Source organism: Aethalodelphis obliquidens, unplaced genomic scaffold (assembly GCF_003676395.1).
Source record: "Aethalodelphis obliquidens isolate GAN/ISIS:26980383/991018 unplaced genomic scaffold, ASM367639v1 scaffold1, whole genome shotgun sequence".
In the NCBI taxonomy this organism is placed as follows: Eukaryota; Metazoa; Chordata; class Mammalia; order Artiodactyla; family Delphinidae; genus Aethalodelphis; species Aethalodelphis obliquidens.
In genome coordinates, this window is record NW_020837945.1 from 3,105,528 (window position 1) to 3,122,747 (window position 17,220).

Below are 17,220 nucleotides of genomic sequence, written 5' to 3' on the forward strand. Positions count from 1 at the left end.
AAAAAAAAAAAAAAAAACTACAATGAGGTATCACCTCACACCGGTCATAATGGCTATCATCAAAAATTCTACAAACAATAAATGCTGGAGAGGGTGTGGAGAAAAGGGAACATTCTTGCACTGCTGGTGGGAATGTGGATTGGTACAGCCACTATGGAGAACAGTATGGAGGTTCCTTAAAAAACTAAAAATAGAACTACCATATAACCCAGCAATCCCACTACTGGGCATATACCCTGAGAAAACCATAACTCAAAAAGAGTCATGGACCACAATGTTCATTGCAGCTCTACTTACAATAGCCAGGACATGGAAGCAACCTAAGTGTCCATCGACAGATGAATGGAGAAAGAAGATATGGCACGTATATACAATGGAATATTACTCAGCCATAAAAAGAAACGAAATTGAGTTATTTGTAGAGAGGTGGATGGACCTAGAGTCTGTCATACAGAGTGAAGTAAGTCAGAAAGAGAAAGACAAATACCGTATGCTAACACATATATATGGTATCTAAAAAAAAAAAAAAAGTGGTTCTGAAGAACCTAGGGGCAGGACAGGAATAAAGACGCAGACATAGAGAATGGACTTGAGGACATGGGGAGGGGGAAGGGTAAGCTGGGACAAAGTGAGAGAGTGGCATGGACATATATACACTACCAAATGTAAAACAGATAGCTAGTGGGAAGCAGCCGCATAGCACAGGGAGATCAGCTCGGTGCTTTGTGACCACCTAGAGGGGTGGGATAAGGAGGGTGGGAGGGAGACGCGAGAGGGAGGGGATGTGGGGATATATGTATATGTATAACTGATTCACTTTGTTATACAGCAGAAACTTGGCACACCAGTGTAAAGCAATTATACTCCAATAAAGGTGTTAAAAAATAAAAATAATAACGAAAACTACCATTTATTACTATGAGCCAGACGCATTACACACATTCTCTGAAAGGAAAGAGGAACTGTTGTATAATGGAGATGCTCCAACACGTGCAAAAGCAGAAGGCCTGGCATAACGGCGCCTCCCGCCCCACCTCGCAGCTTCCACGACTCTCATCGCGAGACCCATCCTGCTTTGCCTGTCCCCCGACTTCGCCCTCCAGCGGGGTCATTGTGAAGCTCATTTTCGACATCGTATTATTTCATGCATGTATTTCAGTGTGGATCTCTAAAATATAAGATCTCTTTCTTATGGTTTAAGATAGCCACAGTGCGATTATCACATGGAAATAAAATTGACGACAATCTCCCTTATCACTTCTCAGGTTGTCAGATATCTATCCTTGGGGCATGTTTTGAGGACAAGAAGTAATATGTCTTCTTTGACCAATAAAATGGCAAAAGGAACGTAAGGGATGCAACAAATGGATAAAGACCAAGAGGGTCAGCAAACAAATGCACCAGGTGAGTCTTGTGTGGATCCTGACTGAAAACGAGTGTGAGTGTGTGTGTGTGTGTGTGTGTGTGTGAGAGAGAGACATGGTCCCCTTTTCTTGCCGTTTATTTGTGGAAGAACACGCATTATCTTTGATCCTTAAAGCAAGCTTTAAAGGTGGGCACTGTTATTCCTATTTCGCAGGTGTTAAGGTTCAGAGAGTAGAGGAACTCATCCAGGTTCACACCAGTGAGTGGGAATGAAAAGGAAGGGCGACTGCGAGTCCAGCAGCGGGTGAAGGCCAGGCCGAGGGAAGGGAGAGGAGCCGGCGGCTCAGTGCGATAAACCGTCTTAGATGATGGAGACCAGGTGTGGGCGAAGCTGGGAATCATGGACACGCTCGGGGGGCAGCCCACACGCAAAGCCTCCTGGAATTGTGGGAGGGTGAGTTTGGGACAAATGCAGAGAGAGGTCCCTAGAGACCAACTTCACTGCTCTTGCAGAGCTTGTAAGGGCGTGACGAACCGGCCGAGGAAAAGCCTCTGAACTGGGCTTCCAGGACCTGACTCTGTTCCCCCTCTAATACACCGTGTGCCCCAGGCAAGTCTCCCAACATCTCTGGTCTTAGACATCTCAACCTCAGAGTGGACAGGGCCAGCTTCACGGCGCTGCAGGGCTCCCCTGGGCAGCTTCTGCCCTGAGCCCCAGGTACTGGAATGACCACCTCACCCCATGGCTGGCTCTTCCTTCTCCCCGAGAGGCACATTCACTGCACAGGGCCTGAAGCCTGCCCTCCTGTTCCACGGCCAGCTTTGCTTCTCAAGGACTCTGGGATGGTGGGCAAATTCCTTACCTTCCTCACTGCATACTTTCCTCATCTGCCATCTGGGGAAGATTCACAGCCTCTATAAAATACGTCCCAAGATACCTGGGACGTGGTGAGCACGACCCAAATGTCTGCCAGGCAGGTACTAGCCCCATTTACAGATGTGGAGACTGAGGCCCAAGATCATACAGCCAGCGCGTGGCACTGCTGGAAGCAAAGCCCAGTCTGCTGATTCCGGGGCCCCTGGATAGGCAGCCGAGGGGGTGGTGGGGCGCGGGGCGATTTGAGCCTGAGGTTCTGAAGCAAACCACCACTTCCCGAGATTCATCTCTTCCTCACGCACCTTTTCCGGGGTCCAACACACAAGAGGCAGTCGAGGCAGCCTGTTAGGTGACAGGGTTTGAGAGGCACATTGCCTAGCGCAGCACGAGTTAATAATGCAATCAAAATGAAGAGCCCCATTTGGTGGGGGGAGCAGAGAGATGTCTAAGACCTGCCTGTACTATGTACCTGGCGGCAGAGGAGGCGATGATGTCCACAACACACACGAAAACAAAGGCGGATGGGACACATCTGTGAAAGAGGGCCGGCCTCAAGGGATGGGGAGGCCACAGGGAGCAGGGTGAATCAGCCTGGAGGTGAAGGGCAAGTGTGATCACCTCTCTCCACCCCACCCACAATTCTAGACCGACGATCCCGCTGGGCTTAGGGCACAGTGACTACGTGTGGAGAGCCTGTGGGGCTGAGGAAACGTGCTGTGAGCTGAGGCTAGAATGTGTTTACAGCCAAGTGGCCGTTGGCCCTGAATAATGCCCCACCCCCCAAAGATACCCACACCCTAACCCCGGGAAGCTGTGAATATCATCTTAGGGGGCAAAGTCTCTGCAGGTGTGATTAGATTAAGGCTCCTGAGATCATCCCAGATTATTCAGGTGGGCCTAGATGAAATTACAGAATCACAAGGGAGGCAGAGGGAGAGCCGACAACACAGGGAGGAGAAAGTGACGTGAAGCCGGGGCAGAGAGAGATTGGAAGATGCTGGCCTTGAGGACTCGAGGGATGAGGCCGCAAGCCAAGATACGCTGGCAGCCGCAGAGGCTGAAGAGGCAGGGACGGATTCTCCCCCAGGGCCTCTGCCAACACCTTGATTCCGACCCCCGTCATACTGATTTAGAACTTTTGGCCTCCGGAACAGTGAGAGAATACATTTCTGTTTTCAGTCACGCTGCTCATGGCTGATTTGTTAGCAGTCCCAGGGAGCTAACAAACCCTTGGCCTCCATTCTGAGAAGGCTGGGATCTTTTATTGCAGGCGATGGGAGTCCTTGAAGCTGCATGAGGCACGGAGTGTCTGTAGGATTGGGACCAAACTGCAGGACGGGGCCAGGGAAGCACGGGTTAGAGGGCGGAGACGCTGGAAGCTTGGGAGCGGGTCAAAGGCTGTGATTCAGCCCCTGAGAGCTGCCGTGGGCCTGGGGGACGGTGAGGCTGGGAGGCTGCAGGGAAAGAGCCCGGGAACTGTCCAGTCGTGGGAACTGCCCTGGACGTGTGCACGTTCACCGGCAGGACGCGGCCACCCAGACTCTGTAACCCCCACTTGCTCAGGCTCTGGGCTGCCCTGAGCCTCAGCGGGATTTCGGGGCCCATTTCCCCGCTCGAGGCTGCGGCAGCCTCCACCCTGAACCCATCTGTCACAGCTGATCCACTCACGGCTCTTGTCATCTTTCAGGGTTGCTCTGTTTCTGTTTTTTCTCGCTTCTGGTGTCTGAGGCCAAGCTCCATTGTTAGAAATAATGGCTCCCAGGGGACTAAAAATGCACAAAGCGGGGGGCCGGAAGAACAAGAAATGCGCTGCGGCGGAGCTCGACCCGGAGCGCTGCCTGAAGCTGGGACGTGGCTGAGGGCGTCTGTCTGCTTCAAATTTGCTTTACTTCTTGAGATCTAACCCCAGTTAAGAGGCAGCTCGTGGCCCACGAGCCTTGCACTTCCCCTCACTGGGCCCTCGTCCTGCTACCCTGCCCGCGCGGCTCTGCTGCATCAGGACTCCGGGTGTGGTCCCGGGAGACCCATCCTGGGATCAGGGCTCCTGGGTGCCCCGGCTGGGAGGGGGCAGGAGGAGAGGACCTGGCGCCGAAGCCCCTCGGCGACCACCCATGGGGAGCCTTCCCCCAACATGCAGTCCCTCTGGCCCTGTTTCAAGGCAGAATGAGTGTGGCGGGGATCGGGGGAGGGCGAAAAGGCAAGGTGTAGAAGAAACCGCGGGAAAGCGAGACCCATGACCAGGAGGCGGGAAGGGCCCCTCTCTCCAGCTCAGGCCAGAGAGCTCGGCTGTCCTGCGGAGCAAGCGTCCACGTCCCACTGTCATTCCCAGTGGGAATGAACCGGGAATCCGAGGGTTCTAGGGAAGCTGCGCCTTTCAGCCCTTTCCAGAGAACAATCAAGGCTTTCGGGGGAGGGCTATATTTGGAGAAAGTCTTTAAAGAGGTAATGAAGTTAAAATGAGGCAACTGTATGAGTTTTCTGGGGCTCCCGGAACAAAGTGTCACAAACGGGCAGCTTAAAACCACAGAAGTTTACGCAGGCTGGGAGTCTGCCGTCAAGGCAATGGCGGGTTTGGGTCCTTCCGAAGGCTCTCGGGGAGCGTCCATCCTCGTCTCTCTCAAGCTCTGGTGGCGGCCAGCAACCCCTGGGGCTCCCTGCTTATGGACACGTGACCCCAGTCTCCACCTCCGCCTTCTGTTCTCTGCACGTGCACATTTATTTCCCTCTTCTTGAAGGACACAGTCACGTGGGATAAAGGCCCCTCCTCAAGCAGCATGACCTCATCTCACCTTGGTTACATCTGCAAAGACCCTATTTCCAAACACAGTCCAGTTCACAGGTACTGGGGGTTAGGACGTGGGCATATCTTTCGGGGGCGACACAATTCACCCCAAACGGTGGGGACCCACGGGAACAAAGACAGGACGAGGTGACAACGCAGGCAGGCGGGAACCTGCCAGAGAGGCACCTGGGGCCATCATGCGGGCGCCCTGGCGAACAGTGGCGTGTGCACTGAGATGGGAGCTGGGGAGAAAGTCCAGTGAGCTGAGCTGGTCGTGGGACGCAGGGGAGCTGAGAGGCTTCCATCTGCAGTGGGGGCCGCCTTCCTTCCTCCCTCCCTCCCTCACCTCCTGTATTTCCTTTTCTTTTTATCGCTTGAAATTTCATTAGAAAAATTGAGCACAGTTTTCCTGCCAGAAAAGAAATGTCTCTGGGCATGGGTGACGCTGGGGGCCCTGAGCGGGTCCAAGCCCCACCGTCCTGCGTCTCATCCAGGAGGAGGCCGGCGTCCACCATCAGGAGAAAACCCCCACGGGCATCCTCTACGGCTGCTAAAGTGCCTCCAAAGATCGGGGTTTCTGCTCAGTGCGGCTGCACTTTCGGGGGTGCTCGTCCCCGATGTCGCGTCTCCTGGGCCACGCCGAGACGCCCACTGTCCCACATCGCGTGGCACCCGTGCCACCCAGCCTGTGGAGGCCGTGTCACCCGTGCAGCCTCTGCGCTGAACCAAGCAGTCCCTCTGGGGCTCACTAGTTTTAGTGTGATGCCTGGGGCTCACAGCGGCTGGCCGAGAGCCACTAAACCCTGGCTTTTTCTTCCAGAAGCCAAGCCTGGCACGTCCAAGGCGGGGTGGGAGCTGGAGGCTTCGAGGGGGCCCTGTGGTGTCTGGACCCAACCTGCATCCGCTGGGGGCATGTGGGGAGGGGTTACCACAGGGCCGCAGACCGAGTCAGAAACCCCAGACGTAGAGGGGGCCCCGCTGCTCCAGCACCAGTGCCCAAGAGGCCCAGAGTCCCCCATCTGTGGAGAGGCCCTGGGCTTCAGGGAAAGGCCTGGGAGGGGAGATGCCATGCACAGGACGAGTCGGAAAAAATAGGGTGCAGGGCTTGGCATATGCTGTCACGTTCCGGGGGGGAAATATGGGGTGCAGGGAGAGGGGAGCAGGTGGAGGACCCAGCCACGTCCGCCGGTGCACGCAGCCCGCACCCTCCAGGCTCACTCCCGGGAGCCCTGAGAAGCGGGCCCTGACGATCAGGCTTAACATCTTGGGTGCCCAGGGCCGGCCGCCGAGTCTGACTCTGAGAAGGGCCGCCCTCGCCCTCTGCCCACCCACCTCAGCACCCTCCATCACCCAGGCATCACCTGCACGGGAGTGTCCTCTCCGTTCCTGAGGCTGGGACCCATCTCATCCCTCTTCTGCCTGGTGCCAGTAGCTTCAAGAAATGCTCCCGGAGAAAACTCACTGCTCCTACACGCGCCCCTTTATAACCCTGCCACAGGAAGTGCCTCTCCGACCCTCACCCCTTGGAATATTCGGGGCCGTCTTTGCCAGGAGGGCACAGGTGCCATCTCCCATCTCCGCTCTTTGGGGCTCAGCCTTTGAAACACCCCCCGCAAAATGGGTCTCAAGTACATGCTGGACCACCGCCGCACGTCCTGCGGGCTCCAGGGGGCATCTTAAGCCATCTCTGAGTCACGTGTTCCACTGCTTCTTGTATTTGCTCTTTTTCTGTTATTAATAGTGATGGTAAGACATCTGAGGCTTACATAAGAAGCTTCACTGAGATCTCAGGGTATGTGTGACCATGAATTTTGAGCCTTTAAGCACTGCCCACATCTTGACTCTTCCCCCTGTGAAGCTTATATAACACAACTCTGAGCGCAGACACTTTGGGGGCTGCTCCCCGAAGCGCTCTGGAACCGGTGCGCATGGCAGACGGGCTCCAGACGAGCCGCCAGCCACGCCCGGCTGCTTCTGCCGGCAGTCAGCCTTTACGTAACAAGGAATGATGCTCCGGGTTAGCTGTTCTTGCAAATGGGAATCGCAGGTGGAGAGATTACTGAAGATCTCTAGATGATCATGTCAAATGCACTGCCTCTTTTTCTGTTAGTTGTAAGGCTATAAATGTAAAAACAAAAAAATCCCCAAGGCAGAAGCTGTGGGGATAAAGCCAGCCTGAATCACTGGGTCTGCTAACCGTTCTGCTTACAGAATGAATCAGTGCACCTTGCAGCTGGCCTCGGGGATGCCTGACCCCACCTGGACAGCACCCTGGTTCCCGGAGCCTGCAGCTGGGCGGTGGTGACTGCAGGGCGGCGGCCGCTTTTCCTTGCGGCCGTGTTCCCTCTCGGCTAAACCGAGGAGGGTCTGCCTGTGACAGATCGCCCAGGGCCCAGCAGCTCTCCCAGGCTGCACGTGGGGGCTGGGGGAGCACAGCCGGCATCCAAGGGACAGAGACAGCAGAGCGGTCCTGGGGCCGCGGGGGAAAGCGACCAGCCGATCACTCTCCAAGCACCGCTCGTTTCCGCAGCAAAGGCTGATTTCGCCTGTAAAATTATTGGTAAGTGCTTGTGGGTACCGCTACCATCCCCTCCAGCAAAACAAACGACCCAGAAGCCTGGAAACCCTCATGCAGCTGGAGAGCACGCGGGCATGCAGGCTGCCCCACGTCACGATCGGGACTGCTGGTCCCAGCGCATCCAAGCTGAGAGCCTGCACTGGGTGGTCACGTCCCCCTCCCCTGCCCTCCCTTCTCACCGCTGTCCTGATGGAGCGCCACCTCCGAAACAGTCGGAGGAGAAATGAAAGGCATTTGCGGTCTTTTCTTTGCTGGGAAGAGAGGTTTGGGGGCCAACCTGGGGAACACAGTCACCAGGTGTCACAGAGCTGGATACACCCGAGGGGCTGGGCCAGCCCCCTCATTCCACAGAGCACTCCTGGACACACGGCCCTGTGCCTGGAACGATGGCACGACACACAGGGCCACATGTCTTGGGAAGGTTCCCCCAGCCAGACACGGAGATCCGGCGGCTTGAATCCATGACATGCATAAATAATAAACAAACAAGTAAAAATAACACGACCTTCCTAAACGTACACCACATGCCACCCCGTTTCAGCACACATGCTTGAATTTAATCACTGCGGCCCTGTGAAGTGGACGCTGGCTTCCCCCCACCTCACAGACGGAGACACCGAGGCATGTAACTTGCCCGCACGCTCCCGGGTGCAAACGCAGACGAACCCGCCCCAGAATCGGTGCTCTCGACCGTGATGTCATGTTGCTGGTAAACGGACTGAGTGTAATTGAATCTGAAAAGCATCTATCTTCCCTGAACAGTTGACTCCCGTCCCCGCCTGTAACATTTCACTTCATAGACCACACCGCACACAACCGCCCTGGATGAGCACGACCAGGACCAGGAAACGGGGGAGGGCTTTGGGAACACAAAGTTTTCCAGAAGACACAATAATTCACTATTGCAACAGACCTACGCTTTGCAAACTGAGGTGATAAGAGTGGAGATGATTCAGGTTTAAAAGGTAGCAGGCAAATTCACTGACGAATAAATGGAATGTGGTCCATCCGCACAAGGCAATCTTATTCAGCCTTAAAGAGGAAGGACGTTCTGACATCTGCTACAACAAGGATGAACCTTGAGGACATTAGGCTCAGTGGAATGAGCCAGTCGCAAAAAGACAAATCCTGTATGATCCCACTTATAGGAGGTCCCTAGAGGACTCAGATTCACAGAGACAGAGAGTAGGGTGGTGGCTGCCGGGCGGCTGGGGTGGGGGCACGGGGAGTCAGAGTTTAGTGGGGACAGAGTTCCAGTTGGGAAAATGAGAAAGTTCTGGAGATGGATGGTGGTGATGGCCGCACAACAATGCGAATGTATCAGCGCCACTAACTGTACACTGAAAACGGCGAAGGCGGTGAAATGTTATGCTCTGTGTATTTTACTATGATTTTTTTTTTTTTTGCGGTACGCGGGCCTCTCACTGTTGTGGCCTCTCCCGTTGCGGAGCACAGGCTCCGGACGCGCAGGCCCAGCCGCTCCGCGGCATGTGGGATCTTCCCGGACCGGGGCACGAACCCGGGTCCCCTGCATCGGCAGGCGGACTCTCAACCCCTGCGCCACCAGGGAAGCCCTTTACTATGATTTTTAAAAATTAAAAAAAATGTTAGGCAGGGCATCTAAAGCCAACTGAACAGAACGTTCTCGCTCTTCTTTCATTGTGTCAAGACCGAGTTTTCAGAGGTGCTGTGAGTTTCTGTTCAGGCAAAAGTCCCCATCGGGCGATCAGCTTTGGGAATTGAGAAGGAGATGTGGTACCTGGTGGGGTGATGGGGTGGGGGGCAGGTAGGCAGGGCCGCGGCCAAGGCAAATAACCACACCATCGACTGCAGAGGTTGTGTTTTTGAGATTGGAAACGTTTGGTGCCATTTCCAAGGCATCTGAGTGCCCTGTACAGTGACCCACAGCACGGCTGTAAACCCGGTGCCCAGGGAGAGACGGGTGCACTTTTTATACTCTCACGGCTGCATCTTTAAGTGTGCACTACCTTAGAATACTTTTTTCTCAAAAAGATTCAGAACCCTGGCAATGCCAACACTTAACCACAAAAGTGGGAGGAATTAGCCCGATGAGCTGAGCAAGAGGCCGTGGCTCCGTCTCTACGTCTTTCGAGCTGGGCGGCTGACACGCCTCCTGCACCGGCCGCGAGCCGTCCTCCAGGCTGGAGCCCATCCTCTGCCACACCTGGGCGGGGGCTGCCGGGGCCCCCCTCCCGTCTCATGGCCCGTCCAGCCGAAGGGGAGGGGATGGGAGCATGGAGGAATCCTTCACTGGGGCAGGGCTGGGCTGCAGCTGTCTTGACATGGACACCTGAGGGCCCTCTGTGTCCTCTGGGGACCCTCTCAGCCCTTCTTGCCAAAGATCTCCCCTAGTTCCCAGGAGTGCAGCCTGCCACCTGCAAACCGCAAACCCAGGACAGGGGAGTGGGGCCCCAGCCTGCAGTGACCCAAGGCTACCTGTCCGCCCAGCCCCTGCTGCCCACTGCTGGGCTTGTGTCGGGGTCCCTGAGGCTGGCACAGGGCTCAGCATCCCAGCTGAGTGTGCAAATGAGGTTCCCAGAAGCTGTCTGACGGGGCGCCCTGCCCGTGCTTTTCTTCCCTGACACTCAGAGCCGTACTCTGCACGTTTCTGAGGCCAAGCAGCTGCTTGGCCCACAAGGGCTCTGGTGAGGCCACTGGCCCTCTCGTTCAGGGCAAGAGATTCGCCTCTGCCGGGTCGGAGAGGGAGGTGCCCTGGGCAGTGGGCCGGGGTCTCGGGGCCTTGGCACTGCCCCCGTCTTTGTGGCTGTCTGTCACAGTGGGCTGGCTCACAGATATGAAACCGGGGACACCAAGGCACTGCGAAGGCTTCTTCCAGAGTCTCCGAGTGGACAGGGCAGAGGGAGGGGGCCGGGGGACAGGACGTGTTTACTGAGCCTCCCCGGGTGGCCGGCTCCGCCCTGGGCTCTGTACGAGTGCTGCCTAGCGCCATCCGCATCACCCCGTGTGGGGCGTCAGCACTGCACCCACCTCACCGAGGAGAAGGTGACCTTTCCGTGGCAGAGCCGGGCACTGAGAGGCTGTCTGTCCAGCACCACGGCCTCTGCCCCTCCACGTGACCGCCGAGAGCAGCTCCGGCCCCCCTGCGCTTAGCCGGCAAGGTCTCCATGTCATTACCCGTCAACCCTGATGACATTAGTGAGGTTCGGGCCTCCAGCCAACCCCGTGCTGGGGCGTCCGGGTGTCAGAAAGTGTCTGGTTTAAGAGGTTTTCCGACCGTATAGTGGGAAGGAGGGGGTCCAGCAGCCTCCCGAGTTCTCCACGACCTCGGGCTAAAATTTGAGAGACTCAGTTTCCAAGAGATCTTATTTGGAAGCACCTGATATGGCATCTCAGGAGTCAGGCTGACTTACTTTAGCGGCTGATCTACTTGTTGAAAAAGAGACTGAAAATGGAGACATCGGTGTTCACAGCCCGGCTCTGGCGCAGCGGCAGACAGAGGGTCATCACAGGCGAGGGGCTGGGTCTTCTCCCCATCACAACCAGCCCTATACCTCCATTTGCACCGGAATCCCTGAAAGGGTATGGAATGACCCCCTTTCTCCAACTTCCCTTGGTTGCAATTAGCTTGTTACCATTTCAATATCTTTTTAAAGCTCTTACATTATGAACATTAAAAGGAGGATAAACGACTTTGCTGGGACTGCGAAGGGCAGTGCACCTGGCAGTGATGTGGGGAGAGGACAGCAGCGCAGAAGCCCAGAGGACTCGCTGGGTCTGCCTGGCCAGGGAGTGCATCCCTGTACAGACGGGCATAGACCCTTCCGGTCGGCAGGCCAGGGATGTTCTGAGCGTGGGGCAAAGCAGGGGCACACGTCTGCGGGCAAAAGGGAATCTCCCCTAGGCTTCACCAGGCAGCCAGCCAGACATTCCAGGAGGGGAAAGACATTCCATGAGCCAGGGAGGGACTCCAGGCCCCGCCATGCGGACCGCGCTGGACCAGACGGGGGCAGGTGCACCCTGCAGCAAACAGGCTGAAGACGATCGGCCAGCTTGAAGCGCTGGCTCGTGTCTGTGCCAGAGGCAGTGGAGGCTGCCGTCCTCGGAGGGCGCAGAGCCAGAGCAGGGCAGGGCGGCACAGGGAGACTGCGGCAGGGTGGGCAGAGCCGGGGCTCCCAGCGCAGGGAGGAGGGCGGGCCTGAGCCCCGGGGGTACCTTTGGGGAGGGGATGGCAGGCCCGGCCCCGCAGCTCCACGGGGGCTGAGTGCTGGCTTCAGGGCCTGGGGTCCCAGGTGTCAACAGGGCCAGGCTTGGGGGAGGGCAGCAGGGTGGAGAGAAGGCCCGGCAGACGGGGGCTTAGCCCCAGCGGGGAAGGGGGCACAGTCACAGGGCGGGGAGAACCAACCACAACAAGGCGCTGGAACTGGGAACAGCCTTCTCTTGACATTTTAACTTTCCAGTGCTCTAACTGCTCTTCCTTTTGGATTTTTCTCATTTGTTCCATTATTTTAGAGCAGAAACAACTTAGTAGAACTCAAGTGGCTGATCGCCCATTAAGACCTGAGTTCCAGCTGCAGAGCGAGGCGGGAACAGGACGTGGCAACTCACAGAGGCCGAGGGCGGCCCCCCTGACAAGGGGCTGTCCCCCAGGGGGCCGCTAGACAGGGCGATGCACCAGCAGGCGGTCCCTTTCAACGGCACTTATCGTGGTCTCCAGGGTGGCCAGTCTTGCCCAGATGAGGCCTCTCACCAAACCCAAGCCCAAGGCCAGGTCCGGGGGTCCCACAAAGGCCTCACTCTGCCTCATTCAGGAGGTGGGCAGACCCACGCCCGGACGTGCCACCAGGCGGGACCCCTCAAGCTCCCTGATGCCAAGGGCATTGTCCCGTCATGCCCTGGGCAACCCTGCTGAGCTCATCCTTGCTCCGGACACGGGTGGGAGAAAGGAGCAGGTTCTGAGGTCAGGGGAAGCTGCGGAGAGAAACAGCAAGCCCTCTGGGTAGGAACAGGACGCATCAGCTCCTAGAGCAGAGTCCTCAGAGCTGCGGTGCTGGCTCTCCGGGCTTGGGGGCTCCCACTCCCTCCTCCTTCACCTGGGGCTGGGAGGTGCCAGGTCCCACCCGCCCCCCTGGCAGGTGGAGGCGCAGGCGATGGGGACAGGTGTGCAGAGGTGTTGCGGGCCGCGTGAGGCCGCAGCCCTGGCCATACGGCAGTCCCCGGCCTGGGTCCTCCTGAGGCCACCCAGTCTGCGAGAAGGGCTCCTTCCCCACAACGCCAGTCTTCTCTGAGGAAGGAAACCTCTTCATTGGGCCCCATGTACGGCCGGCATCACAGCCCCTTCCTGCCAGCCGAATCCCGCGGTGTCCTGCCCATCACCAGGCACCCTGCAACAGCGGCAGTTTACTATCTGTCCCTTCCGGGGGAAGCAGGGGGCAGAGGGGCCATGGCTCGGGGGCACTCACCAAGCTGGATCCCGGCTCTCAGCACATAGCAGCTGCTCAGTAAACTCGTCTGGATAACTAAGCTATTTGCCCTGTCCACTTGGACTCCTACAACAAGCAGCACAACTAGCATCCCCGCGTGACAGCGGAGAAATCCACGGCAGAGACAGGTTAGGTGACTAACCCGAGGCCGTGGGGGTGGTAGGGGAGGCGCTTAGGACAGGACCGCCGTCTGGCTCCTGCCATGGCTGCCAGCCACCTGGGATGCTGCTTCTGTGTAGACCCAGGAAGGACCCAGACCCGGGAAGATAAGCCACGTCTGCCCTCTGAGCCTCCTCTGCACAACCTCTGCAGGAGAATCCGGCGGATGGAACACGGATCCCTCAAGTGGACCCCAGATCCCCGTGGCGGCCTCCCACTGGATACCTGAGCAGGTGAAGTGCCCGTGTGTGCTGGAGTCTCCTTCACACCAAGGAAGCAGTGAACCAGCCTCCCGAGGGCCGCCACAGTTTCTCTAGGAACCTGGAACACCTACGGTACGATCACTACGGTACGTCCTCAGATGGGGACGCTGGCTGGCTGTCCCTAAAGACAACGTTACGTCTGCACCCCAAGCTTTGCTGGAGCCGACACCATCTGCAGAAGCCACTGTTCCTTTTTTTTTTTTTTTTTTTTGCGGTACGCTGGTCTCTCACTGCTGTGGCCTCTCCTGTTGCGGAGCACAGGCTCCGGACGCGCAGGCTCAGCGGCCATGGCTCACGGGCCCAGCCGCTCCGCGGCACGTGGGATCTTCCCGGACCTGGGCACGAACCCGTGTCCCCTGCATCGGCAGGCGGACTGTCAACCACTGTGCCACCAGGGAAGCCCCAGAAGCCACTGTTCTGCCTGTTATCTTCTTCTTCCCCGCTGGGGCCCTCTCTGGGGGGAGCGTGGAAGGACCAGGAGCCGGGGCACTGGACAGACAGGGAGCAGAAACAACGTGGGGGCCGCAGGAGGGACGATGGGCGGACAGAACGGCACACGCGTCAGAAGCGGTACCTGCCTCATCCCCTGACTCCGACTCCGCGGGGCTCTCCCCTCAAGAGTGACCTTTCCCGGAAAGGAGGTGGGATGGGGATAAAAGGGAGAGAGAACACGACTGCATGCTGGGAACTTTAGGAATTAATCCAGTGCCTGGGACTTTAAGAAAAGAAACCGCAGCCGCTGGAAGCATTGCTGTAGGAGCTCTCAACCCAGGATTAAAGTCCCAACAGTGCTGCTGGGTGTCGAGCGTGAGGTGAGCGCGGGGTTATGACTTTCTAGCACATGCCTGGAAACCCAAATGATCCGGTTCTCCCCCAGGGCTAGAGATGCAGCCAGGAGCCCCCAACAGGGCCGGCAACAAAGGCAGAGGGCGCACAGCAAGGTCAAGAAGCACTGACACAGATGGCAGAGGTCTGAGGACCACTGTCTCCCTCCCCCCTTTTGTATTAGTTAAAGGGCACGGACGAAACAGAGAGAGAGCATCGCGCCCGCTGTGTTCCAGAGTGTTCCAGGCACTCTGTCTACATGGCCTCCTTCACTGCGCACGAGAGTCTATGAAGCAGATGTTTTTGTTCCACTTTACTGACCAGGAGGCCAGCTCAGAAGAGCCAAGGGTTAGGTGCCCAGGATCACAGAAAGTGGTGGAACCAACCCTCAACATCAGATCTGGCACCCCCGAGCGCAGGTGCCCGCGGTCTCCCAGGGCCACCTGCAGGGCTGCTTTCGTGGAGGTCACCCAAACCTTGAGCATCTCGGCCGCAAAATGCCCACAATGACAGCTGAGCTGAGCCCGACACTCACCTTCACCTCCCTCCAGACCCTCTCTTCCACTTTTCACCCACATCCCACTGAATTTCTCCGGGAAACCTTTGGGAAGTTCTTGGGAAGGAACTGTCACTTTTGATGGTGACAGCATCTCATCTCACCTCTTTCCAAAGATAAAAAGGGCCAATCTTGGATAATTCTCCTCTGCTGGGGTAGAAAAAGCGTGTGTGCTTGTGTATGTGTGTGCATGCGTGTGTGTTTGTGCTTGTGTGTGTTTACATGTGGTGCGTGCACATATTTTTATGTGCGTGCTGTGTGTGAACGCATGTGCACACGAGTGTGCCCAGGTGTGTGCATGTGTGTCCATGCTGGGGCAGGGAAGTACTCAGCGGAGAGCCCTTCTTCCTTTGGGGAGGCTCTTAAATTCCTGTGCGGTCACAGGTGCCCAGCCCTGGAAGTCCGGGGACCTGGGGGGAGTACTGCATCAGGTCACCACCTGCCCTGTGCTGATGAAGTAAGAGGGGGTGGGCCACCTGCCCTTGTTTCAGCTGCTTCCTGTTCCCCGTTATATGGTTCCAACGAAGCGGGCTATAGTGGGAGAAGGGGAGCCCATATTTCTCCTTTCCTGGGATCAAGCAGGGGATGGGCTGAGAGTGAGGCGGCTGGCAGAGGCTTGTGTGAGAACCGGAGACACCCGAGCCCCCGAGGCTACTCCGTGCCGGGCTGGGGCATCTCCCCCTGCTTCCCAGCTCTGGGTGCGCCACCTTGAGAAGAGCAAAGTGAGCCGCGGCAGCTGCAGGGTTTCCCTGAAACATGCAGCTGAGATTTCGGAGCGTTTCCCTCACCGGGGCCTTCCCTGTCCCCCGCGCCCAGGACCTTACGGGAAGCTTGGAGAAGCCCGCTCCAAGCCAGCTTTCTTATCGTCCCTCTCTGCCAGTGAGAAGCAGGAGATGCTCTGAGTGTAAAGCTGGTCCAGAGGGTCACCCAGTCTCTCGGCGGGCCCAGGAGGTAGAGCAGCCCCGGGGTCACCCCCTGGCGGTCAGAGCCGGCCACCTGCTGGGATGGGTAACTGAAGGAGGTGGGGGATGAGCAGTCCCTGCTGAGCCAGTCTCTACCGACACCCCTCCGCCCAACCTGCTCCCTGCTGGCCGGGAAGCGGTGCCCGGTCCCCACAGGGGCTGCGAGCTCCAGGCACCCTCCCTGTCTGAGGACTCTGCCCGGCAGGTCTGCCCACCGGCTCCCGGGGTGAGTGTTCCACCGGAAGTAAAAGGCTTAACGGACCAGCCTCTGAACGGAGGAACTCAGCCTAATCAGATCTGTTACAAAGAAAGCTCTGCCCACGAAATGGAAAAAATCCCCCCTTGCAGTCGCGCCTTTCCACGGGGCCGCGCGTGGGGACACCTGCCCCGCAGAGCCCCACCAACCCCCGGCCCGAGTTGTCGAGGGCCGCAGCAGGCTCCACGGATGCCGGTTCGCTCGACCGCCGTCCCCTCCCCCGCCGGCGCCCCCTGGCCGGCCCCCACCCGCCTCCGGGACCCCGCGCTGTCACCGGGGAGGGGCCGCCGCCGGGCTGGCACCACAGGGGGCGCGCCGGGAGGGCGCCCGCGCCGGGCTGGGAAGCTTGGGGAGGGGGCTACCTTCTGAATGCGTCCATCGATGTCCAAATAGATGGCCTTGGGCCGGTAGCTGGAAGAGCCCGTTCCCATCTCGACGAGCGCTGCACTTGGACTTTTTACTGTACTTTCTCGACGCCAGCCGCCGCGGGGAGGGCGGAGAGTGGGAGGAGGGGGTGGGTGGCGGGAGGACGCGGGGACCAGCCAACCAGCGCGCCGCTGCGGCCCGTGCCGCCGGCTCGGCCCCTCCTCTCCCCGCCCCCTCCTCCTCTCCCCCACTCCGCCTTCCTCCCTCCTTCCTCTTCCCTCCCCGTTTCTCCTCTCTCCCTTATCTTCACTCCCTTTTCTTCCCCTCCCACATTAAGGCGCACCCCCTCATCTTGCCTTTGAGTCCAGCCGCCTTGGGGACAGGGCCAAGCAGCCTGTCTCCAAGTGCCCTCTGGACAGGTGCTCACAGCGAGCGACACCCTCTGGCTGCAAAGCTGGTCACCTCCCCATGTGACCAGATTCCCATAGCGACCCCCTCTGGCTGCAGGGGGCTGGTCACCTCCCCAGGTGGACAGTTGCCAGTTGGGACTCCTTTGCCGCAGGTGGGTACTCCATCACCTGGCTGGCATGGGGCCGTACGCTATTTGTGGTCGCGACCTAAACCCAAGCACCACTTAACGCTAGGAGAATCCCCCTGGGTTCCTGCTCTCCCTGCTGTGAGTGCCGTTCTCATTAGTTTCAATAGGAGATGGGAAAAGTTTCTTCTCCATGTACCTCCTTCCCCTAAGTTTTCTGTACATCCTCGAGAG

At 57.9% G+C, this 17,220-nt stretch overlaps 1 protein-coding gene across 6 annotated transcripts in view; it reads right to left on the minus strand.

Annotated features, from left to right (window-relative positions):
* Window positions 1–16,577, minus strand: part of PDE9A (phosphodiesterase 9A) — a 100,433-nt gene extending 83,856 nt beyond the window's left edge. For 3 of the 6 annotated variants that reach the window (XM_027088166.1, XM_027088000.1, XM_027088248.1), the window contains exon 1: window positions 16,448–16,577. In XM_027088166.1, the coding sequence (XP_026943967.1) occupies window positions 16,448–16,516 (69 nt within the window). In that variant the 5' untranslated portion in view covers window positions 16,517–16,577. The remainder of the gene's footprint in view (window positions 1–16,447) is intronic. The other 3 variants (XM_027088087.1, XM_027088388.1, XM_027088316.1) reach the window with 3 other exon arrangements.
* Between the last annotated feature and the right edge of the window lie 643 nt (window positions 16,578–17,220).